The 23,645-nt window shown below is 41.3% G+C and overlaps 1 protein-coding gene across 1 annotated transcript in view; it reads left to right on the top strand.

The window, feature by feature from the left end:
• MXRA5 (matrix remodeling associated 5) overlaps positions 1 to 12,679 on the top strand; it is a 29,027-nt gene extending 16,348 nt beyond the window's left edge. Inside the window, exons 5-7 of the mRNA XM_077343312.1 lie at positions 370 to 5,046; positions 5,626 to 6,526; positions 9,288 to 12,679. Of these exons, the coding sequence (XP_077199427.1) occupies positions 370 to 5,046; positions 5,626 to 6,526; positions 9,288 to 11,196 (7,487 nt within the window). The 3' untranslated portion in view covers positions 11,197 to 12,679. The remainder of the gene's footprint in view (positions 1 to 369; positions 5,047 to 5,625; positions 6,527 to 9,287) is intronic.
• The last annotated feature ends 10,966 nt before the right edge of the window (positions 12,680 to 23,645 follow it).

Genomic DNA, 23,645 nt, shown 5'->3' on the forward strand with positions numbered 1-23,645 from the left:
GGGATCTGGGAGATTCAGGTCCAAATTCTCACTCTACCCTTGTGAGCCCTTCACACGTGCTTTGCCTAACCAACCTCACAGGGTGATTGTGAAGATAATAATACGTATGCTACTTTCACTCCACATTGCTGGGAAAGGTCGGGTATAAATGAAGTAAATAATGTCTTTCATATTTCATACTCTTTTGTTTTACATTGCCATTTGTTTTCAATTATATACTCAAAACACAATAGAATTAGTGTATTTCTCTTCAACTTACTTGGGACATTGGACATTTTGCCTCTAGAAAATATTTGATTTTTCCTGATAAAAATATTCCATGCGAAAGTTCCATGGATTATTTAATTCTTTTTTTTGTGTGTCTCCCAGGTGTCCTAAAATGTAAAAAAGACAAAATCTATGAGGATGGCCAACTCTGCCCAAAATGCACCTATCCTAAGCAACTCCAGACTCACGATATTCAACATTTGAAAGATATTTCCTGCACAAAGCCCATCATACAGTCTCCACTAAAACTGAACATCAGCCACAATGAGGAGGAAGAAGAGGAAGATGATGACAGCTCTGAATTTTACAGCAAAGAATTTCAGCTCACTCCATGGAATATTACTCTGAACTTAACAGATGAACATGGAAACATTGTGAATCTAGGTTGTGAGATCAAGAAACCAACAGACTCTACCAAAGTCCAGTGGAATCAAATCTCTCCCCAAGAAATTGAAATCAATGCCTCCATTTCCCTAGATATGGAGTGCCTCATGAACCGAGAAGACTATGAAAAACTGTGGAAGCTAATTGCTTACTACAGTGAAGTCCCTGTCAAGTTAGAAAGGGAGCACATGGTCAGCCATGAACCCAAGCTGAGCTATCATTACAGGCAAGGCTCTGATTATGATGCACTTTATTACACAGGTGTCAAAGGGAGGATCTTTGCTGAGCCTGCCTGGCTGATGCAACCTCTGATACACATCCAGTTAAATAGACGTCAGAGTACTGGGAAGAAAGTTGTGCTGTTGTTTTCTACTCATGTTTCTCAAACCCTCCAAACCCAAGTAAACAAACACCAGAGAAACAGCTGGGTTATGATAGAGCAAGACCTACACACGAAGACAGCTCAGAGTGTAGTAGAGGGTTCAAATGCTCAGCTGAGCTGTAATGTGAAAGCGACAGAAAGCCCTTCCATCAAATGGCTTCTTCCAGATGGGACTAAATTGAAAGCTCCATTCAAAATGGAAGACAGCAGATTTTCTGTCCTTAGCAGTGGTCAGCTGGTCATCAAATCAGTAGCCTATGCTGATTCAGGTGTGTACCACTGTGTTGCTCAAGTGAGAGGTGATATAGATTCAGTGTCCTACAGAATGTTGGTGCTGCCTCCAGTTATTCAGCCAGCATACTCTGAGATAATAATAGTTCAGAAAAATGTGGGGGAGACCATAATTTTGCCCTGCAGTGCAATGGCCATACCAGATGCACACCTAAGCTGGATACTCCCAAACAGCCATGTTCTCAATGATTTATCTAACTCCTCCAATGTGTACCTTTTAGGCAATGGCTCCCTATTAATCCCACACAGCCGTGTCAGTGACAGTGGGTATTACCGGTGTGTGGCTATAAACCAACAAGGATCAGATCAATTTACAATCAGAGTAACGGTAAATAAAATGGTGTCTGACAGATCCTCAAAAAGCATGAAATTTAAAAAGCTTCCTGGTTCAAGGACCTCTCTAAAAACAAAAGTTCAAATCATAGATGATGATGAGGGATCAGGTGCTGGAGAAAGTGATGAGATTCTAAGTAAAAGAATCCACTTGAAGAACCATGAAATATCCTTTAAGCAAAAGAATGACAATGTTTTTCATGGCCAGGTGAAAAAGAATAAAAAAGGAAAACGTAAAATGAAGTTGTGGAAGGGAATGGATAGGACTCCAGAAATCAATGTTGCAGAGGGACGGAGAGTATTTGAATCTCGGAGGAGAATAAATATGTCAAACAAACAGGTTAACCCGCAGCACTGGGCTAATATTTTGGCCAAGGTTCGTGGCAAAAATCTTCCTAGAACAACAGTGGCTCCAGACACTTCTCTCAAGATCACTCCAGAGACTCCATTGATGCATAAAGCTACAAGACCTCCTCCTCCCATTGCCAGTCCCCCACAAAAGACTACTATTGAACCTCCAGTCAGTGGAGAGGAGTCTTCTGGTGACATATCCCACTTGGGAGAGACAGAACCACTCTCAGTTACTGTTCCCCCCATTATCGATGCACAGGATTATAATCAGTTTCAATTATCTACAGTAGTAAGTGCTGAGACTGACCTTGTTATAGAGCACAGATCATCCAGCACAGCAAAAAACACAGTCTCCCCAGCTGTACGATCACATGCTTGGGAACACAGTGATTTGACAACAGGTTATTACCCAACAGAAGTCAATACTTTAGCTAAAGAACCCTCAAATGAAGAAGTAATAAGCAGCCAGCCTTATAATCAGAGCACTTTGATCACAGCACACAAAGGGATGAGAACCCCACAGCACAAATTCTCTTATGCAGAAAGACCACTTGAAGCTGATGTCTTCGCAGATCATCAGGTCTCTGAAAGCTCCAAAATCACAAGTACCATTTTTATGCCTGCTTCTCCATTTAAAAATCCAGGTCCTGGGAATGGTGGTAGCATAGAACATCAGCAAGTGAACAAAAATTCTGACCCAAACCATCTGTTGGAAGGAGTAACACTTGAAAACATGCATATTCCAATACCAGAATCTGTTTCAACTTTGGAAAGTACTGCTGCTGCATTTAAAAGGAGTGACTGGCTAATGACTGTACCTGCTGCTAACAAGGTGTTAACTGTAGTGGCAGTTATTCCAGACCATGGAAGAAAAAGTGCTACCTCTGATTCACAGGTTCCCCAGCATTCACGAAGAAGACCTTATGGAAGAAGGAGATTAAGGCCAAACAGGTTCAGAAGACCAAGACCTATTCTTCCTACTGTTTCTCCCAGGGGGGCTAAGCCTTACATTCAAAATAAATCTAAAACAGAAGCTGCAACTCAAAGTTTGCAAAGGTACATTTATAGGAGTCATCATAAATCTGATGCTGAAGTAGAAGCTGCAAATGAACATAAACCTTTGGAAGAGAATTCTTCATTAACTACAAGTGCTACTGCTTTACAAAAATCCATCAAAGTCCATGACCAGCAAACAGTTTCTGTCCTCAGCCGTAGTCCTTCGCAACCTAGAACACTTGCAATGACTTCTAATGCTGCCAAAGAACAGAAAATTCATAAGGAGATACTACATGATGTGTTGACTACTGCCACCAATCCAGAACCATTTTCATATCCTAACTCTGGGCATAAGCTAATGACATCAATAGGCAATGAATTCATCAAAACCTTTGAAGGAAATATGGTTACAACAAGCTATGAAGACAGGGATACACACACACCTCTTGCAAGTTTCACTAGCCCAATATCAGTTTCCTCTATTCCAGAATCTGAAGAATCTGTAGTTTCATCATCTCCAGAGAACAGAGTCATGCCAAAAGTGCCTCAGTCAAGGACAGACATTGTACCACATAGGACTACTGTCGGGAGCACAGCAGTACATTTTGTAGATCCTGTTGATGAACTGCAGAAACCTTCAGGCTTACTAACAATGGTGACAGTCACACCATTTTCGAACCAAAGAGAAATGGAGATTTCACCCCACCATGGTACAATATTTTATGATCTTTTAGCATCCCCAGTAACTAAACAAACTATCAGCCTTTTGCAAGTAATAACACCTTCAAGTCACACAAAGGAAACAATAACTCAGTTGCAAGACCATCATGATCAGACTTCCGCCCCCCTGGCGATCACTCTCTCACCATTAGAATCTAGCACTCCTAATTGGTTTGACCAGTTTTCTACCAAGGAAAATTATACACCTAGTCAAGCCATATCACCTGACCTTAAAGGATCTAGTGCCAACAACACACAAGCCAAAGATGGCTTAAGGCAGAATGAACTTTTCTTCATCCATTCAAACCAGAACAGAATAGCCACACAACAAAAGCAAGTGCCATTGAAAAAGTCATCTGGGAGCAGAACTTTCAACAGCTTAGCTCTGAATCCAAACATTCTCCACCAACCAATGGGAGTTAAGCCAGTTTTTAATCAGCCACCTTTTTCACCACCAAAATTTCCTCTTGTGAGAGGCACAGTGAGGCCCCCATATCTCATTGCACCAGGTCTGTTTCATCATTTTGGAACTCATCAGCCTCCCCTTCATTATACCAATAAGCCAGAAATAACTGCCTATGCTGCTCATACCATGCAAGACAGAAGAGTCTCTACTCCTCACACAGAGACCTTTCTTACAACAACAACAGCAGCTCCACTGTACAGACTGAAGTCAAACCTTCCAAGCAGATTTGGCAGTCAAGGTGAAACCAGATACAACATTCCATCCAGAGGTTTTGTCAATAATTATCTTTCCAATACCAAGGACAAGCATGGAAGGATAACTCAAGCTATACCTTATTTCCCCAAGCCTATGATGCCCCTCCTCATCAACAGAACCAAAGTAGTCCAATACTTGGATGTTAATTCTAAACCCATGATGACCAATCTGCTTGCCCCAGCAAGCTCAACTGAGAAGAAATTTATCTTGCCAACCAGTATTATTACACAGAGCACTCCTATAAAAGACACAGCAATTCCAATCCCTCCTCTGGCCTTAAGTACTGCACCACCAGCTGTAACTATCCCTCCTGCATTCATACCTCCAAGTGTTAAACCTCCAATGGCTTCAACCTTACAGTTCTCCCAGAGCATCCCTACCAACAATCCACAAGTGCCATCTGTCCTTAAGCTGGGAGGAAAGACATTTAATTCCAGCATAGTTCAGCCTTCCACAGATCCCAGTGCACAGGGGACAAGGCCTAAGATTTTAACAAAAGGATTTAATGGTTTATCCATTCTTGCTGAATCAGATGCTGTTATTCCATGTGATGCCACAGGAGAACCCAAACCATTCATTACTTGGACAAAAATCTCCACAGGTAAGAGCTTTAAAGGTTGACACAGACACAAAAGAGTGGAAGAGCTTGCATTTCCCCCCAAAATTATATACTTTGCTTACTCAGATTATATACTTCGCTTTCACATACCTCCTAGCTCAACCAGTTTACCCAGTCATAGTCCCATTATTACGGTTGATTTAGTCATTTTGTTTCTAACCTCTGACTGTACTTGTATTTATTCTAGAGTATTATTTCCCAGTGATCTAACTAAAGCAGAGCTTAAGAGAGGCACCTTTAATTCTAAAGAAATCAAGGTGTCATTTGCTTTCCCTTTTTCTTTGCTACAACAGACTAATACAACCACTATCTTGAAATAAAGATCACGTTGATCTAGCAAGAGTGATCTGGACATCCAAGTAGCGAATGACAATGTTCCATCCAAATGGATACAGTGATGCTCATCTAAGATATGCTAGATGCATCATTTGATATATGTACGGTGGCCCAATAACATTCAGAGTCTCATTCTATTAAAGTATTAGTAGAGGTGTTATTGCAGTATCCAGCATTTTTTAAGAGTAACAACATATCTTATTTTCTGTCTGCTGAATCTTCTAGGGGCTCTAATGACAGCTAATACAAGGATACAACGCTTCGAAATCTTGAAAAACGGTACATTCATTATCCACAAAGTTCACCTTCAGGACCGTGGACAGTATTTATGCATGGCTCAGAACCTGCACGGTGTCGATAAAATGATTGTTCTGTTGACAGTCCTAGCCCAGCAGCCCAAAATATTAGGTTCCCGTTTTAGAGATGTGACTGTTTATTTTGGAGAAAAGGTTACTATGGATTGCCAAGCCACTGGAATTCCAAGTCCACACATTTCTTGGATTTTCCCTGACAGGAAAATATTGCAAACTGTGAGTACTACAGAGGGAAGAGTGATGCTGTATGAGAACCGAACTTTGTCCCTCAAAGATACTAACTTCTCAGACCGGGGAATTTACAAATGCATCGCCAGCAATGCTGCAGGGGCAGACAGCACTGCTGTGAGACTTCACATAGCTGCCTTGCCACCTATTATCCAGCAGGACAAACAGCAAAACATTTCCCTTAATGTGGGACAGAACATCAACATTCACTGTAGTGCCAAAGCAGCACCTTTACCAAGCATTCGTTGGGTGCTTTTTGATGGTACCCAGATTCGGACTTCCCAGTTTGTTCATGGGAATCTGTTTGTTTTTCCAAATGGAACCCTTTACATACGCAATGTTTCACCTAAAGACAGTGGGAGCTATGAATGTATTGCGGCTAATATGGTAGGGGCTGCCAGGAGATCGGTATGGTTGCATGTCAAGAAGCAATCCACAAATGCCAGAATCACTGGGAGTTCTCCTCAAAGAACTGATGTGACATATGGTGGCACCCTGCGATTGGACTGCAGTGCATCAGGAGACCCCTGGCCACGGATACTCTGGAGGCTGCCATCCAAAAGAATGGTGGATTCTGTACACAGGTAAAATGTCTGCTGTTGGTTTTGATGATAGGATAATTTGCAGGTTATCACACCGTCACATTCCAGTTTCATGCTCTGTGGTTGGAAATAATAACCCGTTCATAATACTGTCTCTTGATTACATGTCATATCTGACTACCTCCAGCAACAGTTTAATCCTTTATTTGGCATTTCAGGTTTTTCCATGCAGCATTCCAAAAGTATGAACACAAGAAGTCTAATCCTATAAATCTTTGTGTATGATTTTGTCTTGCCCTTTCTCCAAGGAGCTCAGGGCACCATATGTGGTTCTCTACCTCACCCCTTATCCTCACCATAATCTTACTTTTAGAAAGAGGTGAAATGCTTACTCAGTTTTGTAGGAATTTACTGTAAATGTAGGGTAGAACTAAAAGTTGTGGAAGATGGAGTGCTTCCATGAAAACCAGCTCCCATGTTTTGCCCCTTTCCTATTAACATGCAGAGAAATTCAGTGTTCGATGTGAGACCATCATATGAGTTTCCCAGCCCATGATATTCATCATGAGCTGTCACTAACGGTAACCTTTTCTGTGGCAACCCTATAATACCTTATACCACCCTTTAGACTGCAATTCTTTTTAAGTTAGTTAGCAATTTTGACCCTATGAGACAATTTCTTCGGGAGGAACCTAATAGGTTTGAGTTGCAGAATCCTAGCACTGCTGCAGAGCAGTACAGTGTCTTCATGCTGGAACTTGGATTGGACCTAAGCCCTGTGCAAAAACAAGTTCAGAGCAGCAAAATTACTGTTCCCTCTCTAGCCAATGCAAAAGCCATTGCTCACTGCATCTTGATATTGTGACAGTGGTTTTGTGGCATTGATCTTGGCATTCAGCTGCAGTGTGTTCATTGCTCCATTCCTCACGTACGTTTTTCAGGAAGAATTGCTGCTTGTTGCTCATTGTGAAATAATGGGCCACTGTTTTTTTGATATCATAGAATCATGAAGGGACTTCATGGGTCATCTAGTCCAACCCCCTGCACTATGCAGGACACTTACATCCCAATCGCTCATCTACTGTAACCTGCCGCCCCTTTGCCTTCACAGAATCAGCGTCTCCATCAGATAACAATCTAGCCTCTTTTTAAAAATTTCCAAAGATGGAAAACCCACCACCTCCTGAGGTAGTGGGTTCTCCATCTTTGCTTTTTGATGGAGCACATGCTTTCCAGGCAAAAGATTTAAGCTTAGTTCCTGACATCTCCAGTTGAAAGGATCTCAAGTGCCTGGATAGGGCACTTTGCCTAACCTTCAAAAACTGTTGCCAATTAATGCCACTTTGAACTGATTACACATTATCTGCTGCATTAATTTTGCTTTGTTTCTTATGATATTTTAGGGGACAACAGCCTATGTGAAGGGGGAAGAGGTGATAAATATAAATCACTATGTACAGGTTTCCCTTTGAGTGCCCTAAGAAGCTCCATTAGATGTATACAGCAGAGACTGCGTGTTAGGCCAGTAGTCCTTCTCCAGTGGTGTCAGATATCACTCAGAGTAGATGGATATTACTCAGATAGAGTTGGCATAAAGCAACTCCTAATCTGTTTGAGAGAATGGAAGCAACAGTGTGTCTGTTCTCCCAGAAATTTTTTTTTAAAATGGAGCAGTAACAGATTGGGAAACTAGAGGCTCAGTGACTCCTTCAGGGTCAGCATTCAAGCAAACATCTAATTTGCCATATAAGCATCATAAGCCTACATTATGATATTAGTACGACTAGTCAAGGCTATGGTCTTCCCAGTTGCAATGTATGGCTATAAAAGTTGGACCATAAAGAAGGCCGAGCATCAAAGAATTGAGGCTTTTGAACTCTGATGCTGGAGAAGACTCTTGTGAGTCCCTTGGACTGCAAGGTGAACAAACCGGTCAGTCCTAGAGGAGATCAGCCCTGACTGCTACTTAGAAGATCCTGAAGATGAAACTCAAATACTTTGGCCACCTCATGAGAAGGAGGGACTCCCTGGAGAAGAGCCTAATGCTGGGAGCGATTGAGGGCAAAAGAAGAAGGGGACGACAGAGAATGAGGTGGCTGGCTGGAGTCACTGAAATGGACTCCGGGGAATGGTAGAGGACAGGAAGGCCTGGAGGAGCATTGTTCATGGGGTCGCGATGGACACAACTTCGCAACTAACAACAACAATGTTATTAGATGTCTATAACAATTTAAAATAGTTCGGTCATGCATTTTACTCCTGCAGCAGGATTATATGTTCAATAGTTTAGTAATATATGCTAAATATTATATTATTGTTATATTTGTGGAACACGAACCATCGTCTCGGATATCTCAACATCCAGTGTGAATGAATATAGCTGTGTGTGTATGTGTGTGTAGTTATTTTTACCAGTTAAAGTCACAGCAATGTGACTCTTCTTTGAGCAAGATGTCTTTATTTAATAAATGTGTATATCTAGTCATATGGAATTTATTGTCAATATCCTGTTCATTTTGTAAACATGTGAATCCACACATAAATTTGCTTTAAATTTAGACATGTTGTTTATAAACAAGTTTTTTTACATTTCCAATTTTTTAAGACATAGCATAAATCAGAACTAGATCTTCAGGAGCATAAAGTAAATAAAAGCATCTTCCCATTAGAGTAGAGTCTATTTCAGGATGGAATTGTTTGCTTTCCAATGAAGATAATTATGTTTTGCTTTCTGGCTCAAATCATGGTGAATTATGAACATAAACTAACAACATGTGTTTTGTTTCCTGTCTTCCTAAATTAGTTTGGACAGCAGAATCAAGGTGTTTGGCAATGGGACTTTGGTTGTCCATTCCGTCACTGACAAAGATTCAGGAGACTATCTCTGTGTGGCCCGCAATAAGATTGGAGATGACTACGTGGTCCTCAAAGTGAATGTGATGATGAAACCCGCAAAAATAGAACACAAGAATGTGAATAACCATAAAGTGATGTACGGTGGGGACCTGAAAGTTGACTGTGTAGCCACAGGTCTGCCAAACCCCGAGATCTCCTGGAGCCTCCCAGATGGCAGCATGGTCAACACTTTGATGCAGTCTGATGACAGCGGAAGCCGAGCAAAGAGATATGTGGTATTCAACAATGGAACATTGTACTTCAATGAAGTGGGACTGAGGGAAGAGGGGGACTACACCTGTTATGCTGAGAACCAGATTGGCAAAGATGAGATGAAAGTACGAGTCAAAGTAGTGGCTGAGCCTGCCAGTATTAAGAACAAAACCTTTACAGCTATCAAGGTCCCATATGGGGATGTGGTATCTGTAGGATGCGAAGCCAAAGGTGACCCCACACCTAAAGTTACCTGGTTGTCTCCAAGCAACAGACCCATCCCACTTCTGTCCGATAAGTATCAAGTGTACAGAGATGGGACACTTCTCATTCAGAAAGCCCAAAGATCCGACAGTGGCAACTATACATGTATTGCTCGGAACAGTGCCGGGGAAGACAGGAAAATTGTCTTGATACACATCAATGTCCAGCCACCCAGAATCAATGGGTATCCCAGCACCATCACCTCAGTCAGAGAAACAGCTGTTAAAGACAGCCGTAAACTGGTTGACTGCAAGGCAGAAGGCATCCCATCTCCACGGGTTATGTGGGCCTTTCCAGAAGGAGTGATCCTTCCTGCTCCCTATTATGGGAATAGAATCACTGTGCACCGTAATGGCACATTAGACATTCGGGGAGTAAGACAGACTGACTCAGTGCAGCTGGTGTGCATTGGCAGAAATGAAGGTGGGGAGGCTAGGCTGATTTTGCAGCTACAAGTCATGGACCATGTGGAAAAGCCCACCTTCAGGGACCCAGTCAATGAAAAGATCACTGCCACTGCAGGGCACAGCATCAATCTGAACTGTTCAGTACATGGAAATCCTCAGCCTAGCATGGTGTGGATCCTTCCCAATGACACAGAACTTCAAAGGGCCAGTCACTTGCATAGATTTTACCATAAGAGAGATGGGACACTTCACATCAGTGCCCTTTCTGGAACAGATGCTGGCACTTATCGCTGCATGGCTAGGAATTCGGGGGGTTCTGCTGAGCGAGTGGTTATCCTCAAAGTGGGCCTTAAGCCAGAAATCAGCAACCACTATAACAATCTGGTGAGCATTATCAATGGGGAGACCCTGCAGCTTCACTGCATAACCCAGCCTGGTCAACGGGCTCGCATAACCTGGACTCTGCCCAATGGGATGGTATTAGATAGTCCTCAGACCATTGGGCGATTCTCCCTGTTGGAGAATGGCACTATCACCGTTCGCGAAGCATCTGTATTTGACAGAGGTACTTATCTGTGCAAGGTTGCAACTGAGTATGGCTCTTCAGTTATGAATGTTCCTGTGATTGTGATTGCCTACCCTCCCCGCATCACAAGTGAACCAGCTCCTGTCGTCTACGCAAGGCCTGGCAATACTGTGAAGCTGAACTGTATGGCCATTGGGATTCCTAAAGCAGAAATAACATGGGAACTCCCAGACAAATCACATCTGACAACAGGAGCTCAGTCCCGTCTGTATGGAAACAAATTCCTTCACCCTCAGGGCTCATTAATCATCCAACAAGCTACACAAAGGGATGCAGGCTTCTACAAATGCACTGCTAAAAATATACTTGGCAGCGATTCAAAAGCAACCTACGTACACATATTCTAAGGTTCAAACAAATGCCTTTGAATACACAAATATCCAAAGATCCTGCCAAGTGAGCACAGCTAGAAAAATATAATTGCTGCATGGAATCAGTTGTACTAAGGGGAGAAAAAGAGGGTTGCACCATCGGTGGCATGCTTTACCTCTTGTGAAGTACCGATCCAGCAGATGTCATGCCTGAGAACACTTCTCAACTGTCCCATGTGGGCTGAGACTAGAGCTGAAAAAAAATTAAGTGTTTGTCAGTGTTTCAAAATCACCTTGTGAATTTGAAAAAGAAAACGAAATTTGATGGATAGATAATTGAAATGCCAATAAAGGTATTATGATTCTGATTCTGATAATTGAAAGAAAATAAGAACACAATCTGGGTAATATTAAGTATTTTTAGATTTCAGTCAGTCAGTGAGTTGATCACCAGAATCAATGGGAACTGGAAATAGCTGGATGGCTCTCTATATCCTTAAGGCTGGATCATCATATTGTATTACAATGATATAAACATGTCCAATTCTCCATCTCTTCCATAACATGTGTGACTACTCATCCAGTGACATGTTGTCATTGCATTGTGAATTTCATCATACTCATACCACATTGTTCGTTGCCACTGTCAGGGATGGAGAGAGTTACAATGAGTTTATTGCAATGGGATAAGTATTCCTTAAAATTATAGGGCAGAGGAGGAGAATTCAGTTTAGTGATCACAATTTTGTAACATCCTCAACTATATCCAGCCTAAATCTGCTTGATTGATGTTAATGCAATAGTACTTAGTACCAATTGGTCAAGTTCATTTTTTCCTACCTTGTAATACCTAAAACCCTCAGATCCAGTGTCACCCATGAACAGGAATTCTGGGAAATAGTCATATACATTTTCCTTGGTGTTCCTTGAAAAACTTTATAAGCAAATTCAGATCCTTATCCCAGTTCATTTTGCCTCAATCTATAGCCTAAAACCCTCTGCCCGTTAATAGTCCAAATTGATCCCTTAATGCAACAAGCACCTTAAAACATACCAAATGGTATTAAAAATAACAAAGAGTTGTTTTAAATTTACTTTTGGTCATTGCTGGATTCAAACTATTTCTTTAATGCCCTGTACTACCTTCTGTAACATTGCCAAATCTTCACAGAACTGAATTTCTCACTTCTTGGTTTTCGTTCTTTCAGCTCTCCCAGATCAATACTTCAATTAGCAGTTTTAGAAAACCCTCCAATTTAATTCCAGGACAACCTAGCAATAATTACTGTAACAATGCAAATGCCTCACAACTAGGGAATCCCTAGGAGATTTCAGTCATTCTGTATATATATATATATATATATTTTCCCAATCAGACTATGAGACTGGAATAATAACAATGACCTGTGTCTCAGTGTATAAATTATTGGTCTTTACAAGACTCTGATATTTCTACTGTGTTTTATATAATAAGATCGGTATACTGTATGTTTTATAATAAAAAATATTTTCCACATAACCGTCATGGTGGTTCTTTCCAAGTACAACATTGTTCCACAGAGAAATGTGCATTACTTGAAACTGAATGATGATATAGGAGTTGAATGTAAAGTGGGCAATTTCAGTATAGATGGGTTTGTTTTAATTATGAATTTGGTCAAAGGAGATTTCCCACATTCATAGTATACTTTAGAAATGCCACTACATTTTCATAGCAATGCTTGCAATTTGCACAGTCATTTTGATTTGTTAGGCTCTGCTCAATGTTCACAGAGCTTATGTTTGCACTGATCAAGTGAAGTAATTCCTGGGTAGAGTTGCCAACTGCCTGGAGAAAAAAAAGAAGTCCTGTCCCTTAAATGGGATATTAGTTATCATGTAATTTATCTACCTCGAGGCCATGGCAACCCTACCTCCTGAAAAACAAGAAATTAAGGTCTAGAATGATCACTGGCTAAAGTCTACATCAGAAGAAAGCCGCGCCAATCTGGTTCCAGATCCCCTGGATTGTCAAACTGGAAGCAACATGAATGGGAAAGTGGGATAATTTTTTCAGTGCCTTGGAGTTTTCTGAAGAACTTTCCACAGCTTACAAGTTGTCCTGAAAAGGAAAGCATTCCTTGTTTTAAAAGTCAAGTGGTCGCCCAAATAAGGCATTTTGAAATACTTCTGTATATTTAATTTTCTCTAATTCTTAAAAAAAAACATCATAGCAAAAAGTTGGTTTGGATTTTAAAAACATGACACATCTGTAATGTTATGTCACACTAAAAGCCTATATACATATTTAAGCCAACTTACCCTGAAGAGTATACAGTATCCTATAGCAACTGGGTTACTATCCTAAAGAATAAGAACAAGCAATTAAAAAAAAACTCATGAAATTACTGAATGTTTGAAGCTATGTGTACCTGCTCAGAGGGGAGGGAAGGCAGCATGATTTAACCTGACCTCATCAGATCTTGGAAGCTAAGCAGTTGAGACTTAGCAGCCTACAAAAATATTGAGAACTATGTTTACTTTAGTGCTCCCTTTCCCTTCAGGCTCTATTCACAAGTTACAGCAAATTCACATACAGCATACCTTTATACATGTGCTGAGTAATTTTCATGTTACATTCAGTGTATGTATGGGTAAACATGTGATTTAAAACACACATTTTTCCAGGTGCAGTAAATGTGCACTGGTTCTTTGTTACAAACAGGTGAGACTTAGTAAGGTAAAGAATGATATGAGATTGAATGAGAAAGCTGGCTGGATCAGACATGTCAAACATATAGCCCCTGTATTGTAACTGGCTTGTCCAGGGCCTAGTCTGCATACAATAGATAATGCACTTTCAATGTGCTTTCACGGCTGGATTTTCCTGTGCAGAACAGGAAAATCTAATTCTAAAGTGCATTGAAAGTGCATTATCTCATGTGTACAGACTAGGCCCTAGACTCTTATCCAGCCCATGAGCAACTGAGGGGAAACCAATCCAAATGTGGACCAGAAGGGCCTATATTAAGGTATTCTCTCCCTGCTGAATTCCTCCTCCAAAACCAGGCCCTCCCCAGGGTCCTTCCCCAGATTTCCAGGGATTGCCCAACATGGAGTTGGCCACCATAAGGGGAGAGGAGGCCTGACTTGGCCCTGAGCTCTGTGGAAAGCTGCTGGCCAGTTCACCAAACATGCCTGCTTACCTAAGTGTGTAAATGGTGCAACTGGCCAGCAGTCTGCACGAGAGAGAAAAGCCCAACACTTATATGAGGGGCACAATATGTGCGGAATGCTGAAGGTTGGGGGTGGAGGAGGCCTGCCAAGTTAGGTGAGTTGGAGACTATTAGCCCACTAATTCAAATGCACGTCTCCTCTCCTGCCTGCCACCCTCGGTAAGTAGCACAAGGAGAATTAAAGGATTGGTGAAGCCAAAATGCATGCACACTCCCTGGCCCCCCTGCATGCCAACACTGCCTTGGGAGACAGTCAAATGGAAGTGGGGTCAGGGTAAGGCAAGGTCAGGGGCGGGAGCAGGCTTTTCAGAAATGCGCACAGGTTTTGTGCACAGCAGAGGCAGGCACTGGATGTGTGTCTGTGCAATTGCACATGGTGAGGAATACTTTGGGAGGCTGGATAACGCTGTGGAGCTGGCTGTGGTGCTGGGGCGTATTGCAGTTCCCCTTGTGGTTCAAGCTCATTGCTGAATTTGGGACTTTGGCAGAGGGAGGGGTGGGACTGTGTGGCTGCCACAGCCCCCTCCCCTCCCCAAAGCCTGTTGGCCACAGCAGTTTCTTTCAGGCAGGGCTTGTTGGATTCCCTGGCTGATGCCACTTCACCACCGGCTTTGGCTGCTGCACCAGCGGCAAATGAATGCAGGCAACAGAATGCGGCCTTTCATGCTCCACCTCATTGAAAGTTTCTCACAATGTGTTAGTCTTTAAAGAGCCATGAGAGTCTGGTTGCTGCACCTTTTTTTCCAGGCAGTCCGTCTCTGTGCTGTGCAACACTTCTTGTGTTTAGCTAGGTCCTGAGGAGGGCTGTGGGTGAAATATATCCGGTACCTGGCATTACACTGTATGGCACACATGGCCTGGCTTGACAATGTAACATTTATGGGCTGGAACCCAATAATTTTCTCCATGTTAAGCCTATAGCCTCTCTCTCTCTCTCTTCCCCCCCCCCCCTTGGATACTTCTCTTCATGAAATGACAGGTACTCCCTGTTTATCCAAGCAGGATTCACAGAGGGTTTGTGTACATGCAGCAGCTGTTTCTGCAAACAAGGCTGGTTGAACCAAAATCAGAGAACACAATCCAAACAGTTTCCACCTCTCACAAAATGCAAAGGGAAATGATATGTTTTAAAATCAAACACAGTTAATTTGTAGCATTTCAAGCTGAAGCCTTCAGCTAAATTTATACCAAACTGTTTAACTGCACATGCAAGTTGTAAATTCCTTTGCAATGTGTTGATGAGATGATTCACCTGTAGATATTTTGAAGACACAAAGTAGTTTGCAGAAAGTGCCAGTTCAAAATAAAAGCTCACTAAAATAACGTTTTTGAATTAACAGCTTAATCTCAAAATTTAAATTTAGCCTCCAAATGGGAGTAGGGCCCACATTGCGTTCAACAAGCTTGAATGGCTTGCAGGGAACAGAATTCAAAAGCTCCCTATATACTTGGGTATAAGCCTAGTTTTTCAGCACCTTTTTTCACACTGAAAAAGCTCTCCTCGGCTTATACGCAAGTATATAGGTAATTGAAATAAAAGCCTGCTCCAGCCAGCAAATCGTTGCATTGCCTTTTGCAAATGTGTACTGCAAGTTGAGCTCTGCTCTGACTTGTGTTTCTTTAAAAAGTTGATTTTTTACAGCTCTTTCAGTGTCCAGTGTTCAGTTCTTTATTTCAGTGTTTTGTTCTGGGGGCCACTGCAGTTGTAGTTAGACTTGTCCATTCTCCCAGTTTGGTAGTTGTTGTACTTGTTGTAGTAGGTTGCCAACTTTATGGTTGTTCTGCTCAGGTTTGCTGGCCTGGGGGGGGCACTGTTTGGTTTTCCTGCCAGGGCTGTTCTCACAGAGCAGTTCTGCCAGAGCTCTCTCAGGATGTCTGGCATCAAGAGAGGAAGGGAAGGCAATTGTAAGCCGCTTTGAAACTCCTTTGGCTAGTGAAAAGTGGGGTACAAAAACCAGCAGCTATTCATCCTCTTGACTTTTCAGTATTTGTTGTGGGAAAGCTGGATGGGAGAGCCTGTGATGATGGAGCATTTCCCACCTTCGGCTTATATGTGTCAATAAGTTAGCCCAGATTCTGTGGTAAAATTAGGTGCCTCGGCTGGACTGCAGTTTCCTAACTCAGACGTCATCCCCAAGTTTGCTATATGGGGGGGATTAAAATCTGTATCTTGAAGTTTGCTTCAGCTTAGAGTTACGCTCCTATCTTCATGATATGACAGGACATTCCTTATTTATCCATGCACAAAAAAATCACAGGGTATGACTTCCTGAGAGAGATGACAGTATTGGAGACTTTAGCTACTTCTGTTTACACAAACAGCTTGTGTGAAGCAGAGGCACATGATGCAGAAACTGTTGGCCTATATCACTTTCAGTCCCCCACAAAGCAACCACAGCAGCCTTCAGCCTGTGAAAGCTGCCACTGACTCTGACATTCAGATTCCATTTCCCCCCCTTTTCTTTCCCCTTCTAACCAAATTCAAAACTATACAAGTTGCTTCTTTCAGGTTCCACCCTACTGGTAGGTGAAGCTTCAAATACCTTCCATGGGGGTCTTCACATGAAAACAAGCCTGATGGTTCGTTAGTAGATGCTAAGGAAATGTTTTTGCAAGCACAATGTACAAGAATCCTGAAAAGTCTGTCTGTCTGTTTTTCTTTCTTTCATACAGTATGCCCTGTGACTGTTATTTCATCTGCAGATTTTATATATAAGTTTAGTAACTTACAATATTGAGTCCCCAGAAACTGAATCCTAGGGAACAAAGGGAGAATTTGGAACAATTGTTTTTATGTCAAGACTGATTAAAATGATGCTGTCAAATAGAATAGCTAGTATTAAAAAAACAACAACAACTAGAGCACAAACCATGCAAGCTCAATTATGTAATTCCTTACAGATACAGATCCTCTAGAGTTTCTTTGAGCAGTTTCTGCTAATAATTAACTGTAACGATCAGTGTCTGTCAATTGTTAAGAAAACAGATATTACTCCCGACAGAAATTACAATGTTTGATACAAAGTAAGATGATATTTAAAAAAAAAACTAATGTAGATAAAAATTGGATTCCCATAGTTTTTAATGAAAGTAGCCTGATAAAAGATTACAGGTGGAGCCTGGAGAGCTTCCTACTGCTGCTGTAGGGGCAAGGGAGCATCTCACCTGATTCTTCTCTCCACTACAGGTTTCCTGACTTGGGGATCACTCTTTTGGAGGCATCAAGGAGGCGGCTGGCTAAGCAGAAAGGCAGGATAAGATCCACTTCTATCTATGAAGAAAAGTAGTATCCAACCCCCAATCCAACTTGAAGGGAATGACCTGTTTTTTTGTATAAAAAGAATTCACAAAGATATGAAATAGAAATAATTTTCATACCCAAATCCCACTTGTAGAGAAAACTTCTAAAAATGCAGTATTTTTAATCCACTAACAGTTCGTTCCCAGAAGATTCATTTAACTGTTGTAACAGAGCTTTCACATTTTTATGCATCCATGTGATTAACTAGACATCCCGTAGCTTCTAAATGGGAAACAGTTTGATGTGGATTTTCCACAGCCTTGCAAGGACAAAGGAAACTATGCCAATATTAGACTTCCCTTTGAATAGCTTGACCTCAACCACATGGCATCCTAGTCAATTCTCATATGCATCCAAGACGAAAGCAACATTACTGTGTACCCAGGTCATCGCAATGGGCTGAACATACATTTACATTCAATGGCCACCATAGAGTTAAGAGCAACAGAAACAGTCAGTGGCTCAATCAAATTCCTTTTTCCCTCATTACGAAATGCCTTGAGTGCCTGGGAAGTTCTGGAAAGTGCACCCATACAACAAAGGATTACTTGTCCTTGTGAACTTATGCTGTATGTCCTACTGTTACACTAATCATTTCGTGTTACTTCATATGAAGTGGCTCTCGCCTCTTATTGGGCTCAGGACTTAGACACAATAGAAGGTTAAACAGAAAGGCAGAGATGTCTTTCTTGGCTTGCATATTCTGGATGCAGCACCCATACAGTAGCCACTGTATGTGGAATTGGGGGGGGGCATAAGTGGTCTCAGGAGGCATTGAAAGGTTTACAAGTGGTATATGGAATTCTTCATACATTAGCTTTGAAGGAAAACAGAAGATAAAGAGTAGGGTAGTGAATTAAAATCAAGAATAGAAGACTAGATGTGCTGGATCAGACTTGTGGTCCAGCTGGTCCAGCATCCTGTTTTCACACTCTGGCAAACCAGATGTCTCTGGAAGGCCAGGTCACAAAGTCTCCCTTCTGCCCCAGCTCCACCGCAGTTTAGTTGGTTACTGCCGCTGACAGAAATATGCTAACATCCAAATTATGTTTCTTCTATTTTATAGCAGTAATCGTGTATGTCATATGCCAGAATAGAAAAGCTTATGATCTAATAGCTGGTTCACATACTGCAGTTATTATAGGAAGGCCCAAAACATGTACTTGTAAAATTGTAATACGGCCAAGTGTACATGACCAACAAGTGTCTCCTGTGGCTTTTATCCTGCATATCGAGAAACATAGTTCAGTGATACAGAACATATATGGCTGATTCAGACTTTACACCTGAAAACACACTGCCAGAGTAGTGTTGAGAATTTTGAGCTGGATGGATCAAAAGTGCAACTTGGTATAAGGCAGCTTCAGACTAGGATGTCTGGATTAGCAACAGCTTGCTACTATATGTATACCTAAAGGCACACACATTTCCTGTCATGCAACATGTTGGCTCCGAGGGCCAAACCAGATACACTCTTTTTTTCTCAAAGTCCAACGAACCCAGGGAGCACAGTCTTGACCACACAGCAACTATGGGGAATGTCTGTTAAAAATTAAGGGTGGACTATTTGGGCTTGGAGCGTTGCCAGAGAGGGGAGGGCTTTCCCCCCCCCCCCCAAGTCATTTTCCCATGCCTAAAATGTGCTGCAGGAAGTCATTTCTGCTTTTGTGTTGCTTCACATGAACAGAACTCTTTGCAAAGCGGCAACCCTTTTTTAAAAAATGCAAAAGTAGCAATAACTAGTTCGGCCCTGAAAGACAAAACTGAATTTTCAGCTTTGAAAATGGGGAATGGTACAGATATTAATTTCCAGTCTTGAATGGTTTGACCACAGACAGATAGTTCTTCTTAAAGAAACATACTGAATCCTCTCATAAATCAGTGTTATAGGGATACATAGTAGGATGTAATGATTTATGTTAACAAATGGCTTTCCAACACCTGTTCTCAGTTCTCCACTTCTTCTGTTCATTGGTGCTGCCTTGCCTTAATGCCATTTAGAAACAAATAATCCTTTTAGAGAGACACAAATACTAGGCCTGCCAAAAGCAACAACTAGCCCAGTTAGAGTAACCCATGGATTGTCAGACTAATGCAGGTTTTGCTGACTTGGAATATTTATACTTCACCCTTTCCTTTGGTTTTTAAATTAATCTGAGTAGCAGACTGGGAGTGTGAACAACTAAGACAACAAGACACGACACGCACAATTCTTTGAAGCCACCCAAAAAATTACAAGTTCTGGAAGGCTGCTCAACAGTGTACTAAGATGGCTGGCCAAGTTCTCTGCTCAATAAAATTAATGAGACATAAATTCATGCAGGATGTGCCCATAGGTATTATTTGAAGTGAAGTTGACAAGCAGAATGCCACGCCTTAGAAAAGAACAGTCTCAAGCAAGGACAGGCATCGCTGCTGCCAAGTTAGGATAAATCAGCTGGGGAGCGTGTTGAGGGAAGCAGGCTTTCAGATATCACTGTCTTGTGAAAATGGGGCATTGGCACAAGCTTCTTGGAATCTTATAGTCATTTTAGTTCATGGAGTACATCCAGTCAAAATTATGGGATATCTACTAAATGGGTCTCTAACTTGATATAGAACTGGAATTATTCTGTACTGTAGATATTATTAGTAGTATTAGTATTTAAATGTATAGACCACCCCTCTCTGTGAACAGGCTCTGGGTGGTTTATAGCATACTAAAATTCTGTTTCAAGTACAATAAAAGCAATAAATACCTCATGCTCTGTTCTCCATGTGGTGGACTGTTCTGGAGAGGATAGGAGGCCCGCATGATTTTATTTACTTACTATTATCTCCTTCCATATTCCTGTTAAACTATTAACATAAATTCTGTATCACTGATTAAAAATACCATCAACAATATTGTGCCTTTGGTTTGGTTCACAAACTATACGTTTATTTATAGTATGCATATTTTTTCGAGATAACTCTTTGCAAGGCAGTTTTCATATTTTTAAATAGGTCACTTACATCAAATAGAAAAGTTAACAATGAAAAAGAGTTTTCTGCATGACTAAGTTCAAGCCAGGATATCACCCCCATCTCACCCCCTCCCCCCAAAAAAGCCTCAACAGTAAAGTGGCAGAATGGCAGTGGCAAAGGCCCTATTGCACCTCCTCACTCCCACCCTCCTGGAAAGACTTCAAAAGTGCTGACACAGCAGTGAAGACCCTATTGCACCCCCTCATCCCCACCCCTCCTGAAAGCCTCTTAAATGGCTGCTTCAGTGGTGATGGCCCTATCGCATGCCCCCATTAAGAGTAAGTTGTAAGCTTACTTCTGGAATCCAGTTACTCCATGTGTAACAAGCCTCTGTCAGCAAGGATGAGTATGGCCAAGGTACCTCCCCTTCTCAACCCCTTCAGGCCAATCATTGGTAATTTTGTGAGGGAGTGCGGGTTAGCATGACCATGTATGGTTGCCTAACCAGAATATTTTAAAAATTAGTAAAAATATTTTTACATTCCCCCCTGCCATCTCTTAAAAACCTTGAGGGGCCACCATGAAACCGTGGGGTTTATTAACCCCCAGTTGAGAAACCCTTATCTAAAGGCCAAATCAAACTTGCAAATGAGATGGGGGGAATAAACAAATGCCATTCAGATTTAAGTACCTTAAAAGCACCTTTTAAAAGAATTAAAAGAAAGGGAACTCAAGAATGAAAGAAAAAACAAACGTTAGGGGGGAATTAATTAAATATAAAAACAATAGCCCAAGTTGCAGAAGAATCAAAGAATTGTTGCAATATCTAAAAAACTTACAACAGTAGGTTCCAGCAAAATACACAAAATAGAATCAAAGTGCCTTTGGGAGAAGAAGGAGACCATTTTGTCAGTTGTCATTGCACCCTTTGTAATCTCAAGGACTCCTAGATGTCTTAGGAGATACTTGGACATTCTGGTTATTGAGCAAATAACACCTGTTCCACTCCTGAAGACAGTGTTGACTGTCCTATGAAGATATATCTGCAATTTCTGAGCCTCATGTTTCGAAACACCATCCACCTGTTAAATATTTGACTGTGACTATTAGTATTAAACAGCAGCAATAATAATGATAAATAAAGCAGGATCATGGGCCAAGAATAGGAAGCACAAACCAAACACCACAGAGTATACCACAATGAGGAGCAAGCAATGCTCTCCAACGCACCATCCTTCTATTTTTATCAGCATGCATGCAAAGACAGGCAGGAAACATAGTATCTTTCCTCTTCATAACACATCTTTCCAAAAGGCAGCAAAATCGCAGCACCTCAGGAGGGGCTCCATGGTATATCTGATGTTTCCATCTCACAGGTTGAACACCACTGATATAGATGACAGTTTAACAGAAAAGGAGGTTTAAATGAATGGTGAAAACAAATTAGAGTAGCCCAGGAAAGTGTGGAATTGAAGAACTTGTCATAAGGAAAGAGATGAACTTAGAGGAGAAAGAGACTTTGCAAACAACAACAACAAAAGTCTATTTCAGGAGCTTGTAAAAATATGTCAGAATTTACATTAAACATTTTTTAAAAAACTTTCTCTTTTGAAATACATGAGTGCTTTGTTGATATGGACCAGGGGTAGTCAAACTGCGGCCCTCCAGATGTCCATGGTCTACAATTCCCAGGAGCCCCTGCCAGCATTCGCTGGCAGGGGCTCCTGGGAATTGTAGTCTATGGACATCTGGAGGGCCGCAGTTTGACTACCCCTGATATGGATAGTCCAGATCACATCGGCACTTCTGCCAGTGCTCCCAAGTGATGAGAGATGTGGCACAGGAAATACACATGTGATCCAGATGACCCTCTCAATGAAACAATTCATAACTCCCCAATAAAGAAAATGTAACTTTCCAAAATTATACAACACTTCCACAATCTCAAGGTAGGCATTGGTCAGATATGTTTTTTATTACAGTGTTCTTTGTGCCAAAGCAATAGTCCAGCTCATAGTTAGAGCAAATAGGAAACATATGAATCATTCATAGAATTTGGCACTGCTCTGTGAATTCTACTACTGTAGCTGGCAGAGTTTTATGTCAGTAACGACTAAATATCAGCACTACAATTGTGAAGGGGAATATATAATGGAACCATAACGTTATTCTGGAAATCAACCAAATCCATATAGTCTGGACATTTTCACAAGTGTTTCTAGAAGCCGTTTTGTGTCACTTATGGATGCTGTTAATACAAGTTACAAAGCAGAAAAACATTTAAAAAATATTAACATTTTAAAAATCATTCTACCCAACAGAACTTTTCAGTACAGAAAATGCAAATCTTGTCAGAAGCATGATTTCTGATGGGTTTGTTTAAAAACTAAGTTACATCGACTTCCCCTACCTGTGGCCGACAACACCCCATCAACCATACCAACATATTTATATTGTTGTGAATTTAGGGTGAACGATTATATTCTATGAGTTGACAAACTGGCATCTGTTCCAGAAACCAGAGTTCATGACAAAAGGAACAGTGTCATTTCTTAATGATCTATCAATAGCACCTTGCTGCTCTTTACATGTCAGGAACTACTCTGTCCAAGCATCTATAGACGTAGAAGGACTGAGTGATAATCCCTTTCTCCTGAAGGGAGGGGGGAAGTGTGAATTCATTGAAAACAGAGTGCAGTTGAGATTCTAAAAAAGACAGAGGCAACCACTATTGAGAGAGATCTGAAGGAGTGCCTTTCCCCTCCATCTTTAGATAATTGTAACTAAAACAAATACTTTAAAAGCAACATAAATCTCAAGTTTTCTCTCCTTCTTAAGGAACCAACCCAGTAAAATGTTGGAGCAAATAATGTTTGGCATGCAAAAGAAGAACCTGCAAGAGGAGGGGCTCATTAGATAGGAAAGTGGGGTCAGAACTTTCTTGCCTGATAAGTTTTATTTCACTGGCAACTCACCTACCCACCTGAATTTCCTTGTGCCATTCCTTGTCTGTCTCCAGATGG

This window comes from Paroedura picta, chromosome 6 (assembly GCF_049243985.1).
Source record: "Paroedura picta isolate Pp20150507F chromosome 6, Ppicta_v3.0, whole genome shotgun sequence".
In the NCBI taxonomy this organism is placed as follows: domain Eukaryota; kingdom Metazoa; phylum Chordata; class Lepidosauria; order Squamata; family Gekkonidae; genus Paroedura; species Paroedura picta.